We start from the raw sequence: 5047 nt of genomic DNA on the forward strand, positions 1-5047 counted from the left end.
GGGATATAGGGGGATATAGGGGGATATAGGGGGATATAGGGGATATAGGGGATATAGGGGATATAGGGGATATAGGGGATATAGGGGGATATAGGGGATATAGGGGATATAGGGGGATATAGGGGATATAGGGGGATATAGGGGGATATAGGGGATATAGGGGATATAGGGGATATAGGGACATAGAGGGGATATAGGGACATATAGGGGATATAGGGGATATAGGGGATATAGGGGATATAGGGGATATAGGGGATATAGGGTCATATAGGGGATATAGGGGATATAGGGACATATAGGGGATATAGGGACATATAGGGGATATAGGGGCATCAGATAAAACCCCATAGGGACACAGACCCCATAGGGACACATAGGGACACAGAGCCCATAGGGACCCATAAGGACCCCAATCCCCCTTAGGAACTCCAATCCCCCATAGGGACCCCACAAGGACCCAATTCCCCACATAAGGACCCCAACCCCCCATAGGGACCCCATAAAGACCCCAAACCCCCTTTGGGACCCTATAAGAACTCCAACCCCCCTACAAGGACCCCAACCCCCCATAGGGACCCCATAGGGACCTTAATCCCCCCACAGAGACCCCATAAGGACCCCAACCCCCATAGTGACCCCATAAGGACTCCAATCCCCCTATAAGGACCCCAAACCCCACAGTGACCCCATACCCCCCACAGTGACCCCATACCCCCATAGTGACCCATAGTGACCCCACAGTGACCCCATACCCCCATACTCACATCAGGCTCCTGTCGCTGTGCAGGAGCCGCGGTGAGAACTCGGCCAACACCTCCAGGAAGGGCAGGTGAAGGGGAGCCCCCCCGGGACCCCCCCCAGGGCCCCCCTGCAGAGCAAAGGCAATGCCGGCCCTATGGGGGAGAATGGCATGGACCCATAAGGGACCCCAGAAGGGACCCATTAACAGACCCCATAACGGACCCATTAACAGACCCATTAACAGACCCCATAGCAGACCCCATAACAGACCCATTAACAGACCCCATAACAGACCCATTAACAGACCCCATAGCAGACCCCACAACTGACTCTGTAACAGAACCCATAACAAACCCCATACCAGACCCCACAAATGACCCCATAACAGACCCATTAACAGACCCCATAGCAGGCCCCACAAGCGGCCCCACAAGTGACCCCATAATTCCCCTGCTGACCCCATAACAGACCCCATTACTGACCGCACAAGCAGCCCCACAAGTGACCCCATACCAGACCCCACAGGTGACCCAATAACAGATCCCATACCAGACCCCATAATCCCTCTGCTGACCCCATAACAGACCCCATAACAAACCCCATAACAGACCCCATACCAGACCCCACAAGCGGCCCCACAAGTGACCCCATACAGACCCCACAGCAGCCCCACAAGTGCCCCCATACCAAACCCCATACAAGACCCCATAACAAACCCCATACCAGACCCCATACCAGACCCCATAACAAACCCCATAACAAACCCAATACAAGACCCCACAAGTGAATCCATGCCAAACCCCATAACAGACCCTACAAGTCACCCCATACCAGACCCCATAACAGACCCCATACCAAACCCCATAAGTGCCTCCATACCAAACCCCATACCCGACCCCATGCCAAACCCCATACCAAACCCCATAACAGACCCCATACCAAACCCCATAACAGACCCCACAAGTGCCCCCATAACAAACCCCATAACAAACCCCATAAGTGCCCCCATAAGTGCCCCCATACCCGGCCCCACCAGTGCCCCCATGTCAGCCCCCTGCTGTCCCCGGTACCGGTGCAGCTGCAGCAGCTCCCTGCGATAGGGCTGCGCTCGGGGCCCGAAATGCAGCGCCAGGCGTCGCCCCAAATCCCGCAGCGCCCCAAAGCCGGGAACCCCACTGACATCGGGGCCGTGCTCCAGCAGCAGCTCCTCCAGCACCTGCTTATGGGGTTATGGGGTTATGGGGCCAGGGATGGGGTTATGGGGATGGGAATGGGGTGTGGGGCCAGATATGGGGTTATGGGGCTGGGAATGGGGTTATGGGGCCAGGTATGGGGTTATGGGGCAGTTATGGGGCAGTTATGGGGCGGTTATGGGGCAGTTATGGGGCAGTTATGGGGCAGTTATTGGGCCGACCTGCTGCAGGCTGAGCAGCACCGTTTGTGCCCATCCCGTCCTGTCCATCCTTCGAGCCGCCACCAGCAGCGCCTTCATGATGTCCCCAAAGTCCCCATAGAACTGCAGGGCAACACAGGGACCCCAATGGGACCCCAAGGACCCCAATGGGACCCTAATGACCCCAATGAGACACCAATGACCCCAATGGGACCCCAATGGGACCCCAATGACCCCAATGGGATCCCAATGACCCCAATGACCCCAATGGGACCCCAATGAGACCCCAATGGGACCCCAATGGGACCCCAATGGGACCCCAAGGACCCCAATGAGACCCCAATGAGACCCCAATGACCCCAAAGGCCCCAATGAGACCCCAATGACCCCAATGAGACCCCAATGAGACCCAACAGACCCCCACCAACCCCATGAACCCCAACCGACCCCGACCCCCATAACCCCATATCTGCCCCATATCTGCCCCATAGCTGCCCCATAGCTGCCCCATAGCTGCCCCATATCTCCCCATAGCTCACAGTGTGGTAGTGCTTTAGGACGCCTGCAGCGCAGCGCAGCTCCATCACCCCACAGAGCAGCAGTCATAGCCCCCATAGCCCCCATAGGACCCCATAACCCCACAGCTGCCCCATATCTGCCCCATAGCTGCCCCATATCTCCCCATAGCTGCCCCATATCTCCCCATAGCTCACGCTGTGGTAGTGCTTTAGGACGCCTGCAGCGCAGCGCAGCTCCATGACCCCACAGAGCAGCAGTCATAGCCCCCATAGCCCCCATAGGACCCCAGCCCCATATCTCCCCATATCTGCCCCATATCTCCCCATAGCTCACGGTGTGGTAGTGCTTTAGGACTCCTGCAGCGCAGCGCAGCTCCATGACCCCACAGAGCAGCAGTTTGCAGAACGCAGCCAGCAGCAAACGGCGCCGCTGCAAACAGTGCAGGCGGGAGGGGGGGCACCAGGGGGCTTAATGGGGGACATTAATGGGGTTATGGGGGGAATGGGGGTAATAGGGGGAATGGGAGCTATAGGGGGAATGGGGGGTATGGGGTTATAGGGGTGAATGGGGGGAATGGGGGACATTGGGGTAATGGGGGCAATAGGGGCTATGGGCCCACTTAGGGGACCCTTTAGGACCCCTTAAGGAACACTTAGGGACCCTTTGGGACCCTTTAAGGACCACTTATGACCCTTTATGACCCTTTGGGACCCCTTTAGGGACCCTTAGGGACCCTTTAAGACCCTTTGGGACCCATTAGGACCCTTTAGGACCCCTTGGGACCCTTTATGACCCTTTGGGACCCTTTAAGGACCCATTAGGACCCATTAAGACCCTTTAGGACCCTTTGGGACCCTTTAAGGACCCTTTATGACCCTTTGGGACCCTTAGGGACCCTTTAAGACCCTTATCTCCCCCTGTGCCCCCCCTATTCCCCCCATTACCCACCGTGTGTGTGTGTGAAGACGTGATCCACGAGGAAGGAGCAGAGCTGGGCACACAGCGCCGCGTCGGGGACCAGCAGCAGGGGGGGGGGGGCACCTCAAGGGGGGGGGTCCCAGCACTGGGGGGGGTCCCAGCAATGGGGGGGGTCCCAGCGTCGTCACCACGTGGGAACCCAGCACCCAGAACCAGCAGCACGTCAGACAGAGCAATGAATGCCTATGGGGTCAGGGGGGTAATGGGGTAATGGGGGTAATGGGGTCCCAATACCCCCCAGTATCCCCCAATACCCCCCAATCCCCCCACTGCCCCCCCAGTATCACCATCCCCCAGACCCCCCCAGTACCCCCACAATCCCCCCATAGCCCCCCATTGCTGCCCCCATTGAAGAGGCCCCCATTAGCTGCCCCTAATACCCCATGTCCCCCCATAGTCCCCCATTAGTGCCCTAATTACCCCATGTCCCCCCATAGTCCCCCATAGTGCCCCTAATACCCCCCCATTGCTGCCCCCTCCCACCTCCTCCCTGACGCCGCCATCTTGGTGTCCCAGCGCCCGCTGACACAGCGACAGGAACCAGCGCGAGGACACACGGACACTACGGACAGCGGCCTGAGACAATGAACAATGGGACAATAACAATGGGACAATGGGAACAATGACAATGGGATAATGGACAATGGGACAATGGGATAATGGACAATGGGACACGGACAGAACGGACAGCGGCCTGAGACAATGGACAATGGGACAATGGGACAATAATGGGACAATGGGACAATGGGACAATGGGACAATGGGACAATAATGGGACAATGGGACAATGGGACAATAATGGGACAATAATGGGACAATAATGGGACAATGGGACAATAATGGGACAATGGGACAATGGGACAATAATGGGACAATAATGGGACAATGGGACAATGGGACAATGGGACAATAATGGGACAATGGGACAATGGGACAATGGGACAATAATGGGACAATAATGGGACAATGGGACAATGGGACAATGGGACAATAATGGGACAATGGGACAATAATGGGACAATGGGACAACCAATGGGACAAACAATGGGACAACCAATGGGACAAACAATGGGACAAACAATGGGACAAACAATGGGACAATCAATGGCACCTCGTTGGCGTCGTCACTGAGCTGCGAGAGCTGCCAGAGCAAATGGAGCTGGGAGCAGGAGATGGCGGGGAGCACAACCTGCGTGTGGGGCACATATGGGGCACATATGGGGCAGATATGGGGCACATATGGGGCAGATATGGGGCAGGTATGGGGCAGATATGGGGTATGATGGCAGATATGGGGCAGATATGGGGCAGATATGGGGTATGATGGCAGATATGGGGCACATATGGGGCACATATGGGGCAGATATGGGGTGTGATGGCAGATATGGGGCACATATGGGGCACATATGGGGCAGA

At 56.5% G+C, this 5047-nt stretch overlaps 1 protein-coding gene across 1 annotated transcript in view; it reads right to left on the reverse strand.

Moving 5' to 3' along the window:
• Nucleotides 1-3698, reverse strand: part of STAG3 (stromal antigen 3) — a gene marked incomplete at its 3' end in the record, with an annotated part of 5951 nt that extends 2253 nt beyond the window's left edge. Inside the window, exons 1-5 of the mRNA XM_015850488.1 lie at nt 3602-3698; nt 2987-3120; nt 2156-2257; nt 1812-1957; nt 765-893 (exon numbers count right to left, since the gene is read on the reverse strand). Coding sequence (XP_015705974.1) covers nt 765-893; nt 1812-1957; nt 2156-2257; nt 2987-3031 — 422 coding nt within the window. The remainder of the gene's footprint in view (nt 1-764; nt 894-1811; nt 1958-2155; nt 2258-2986; nt 3121-3601) is intronic.
• Between the last annotated feature and the right edge of the window lie 1349 nt (nt 3699-5047).

This window comes from Coturnix japonica, unplaced genomic scaffold, assembly GCF_001577835.2.
Source record: "Coturnix japonica isolate 7356 unplaced genomic scaffold, Coturnix japonica 2.1 chrUnrandom476, whole genome shotgun sequence".
NCBI lineage: Eukaryota > Metazoa > Chordata > Aves > Galliformes > Phasianidae > Coturnix > Coturnix japonica.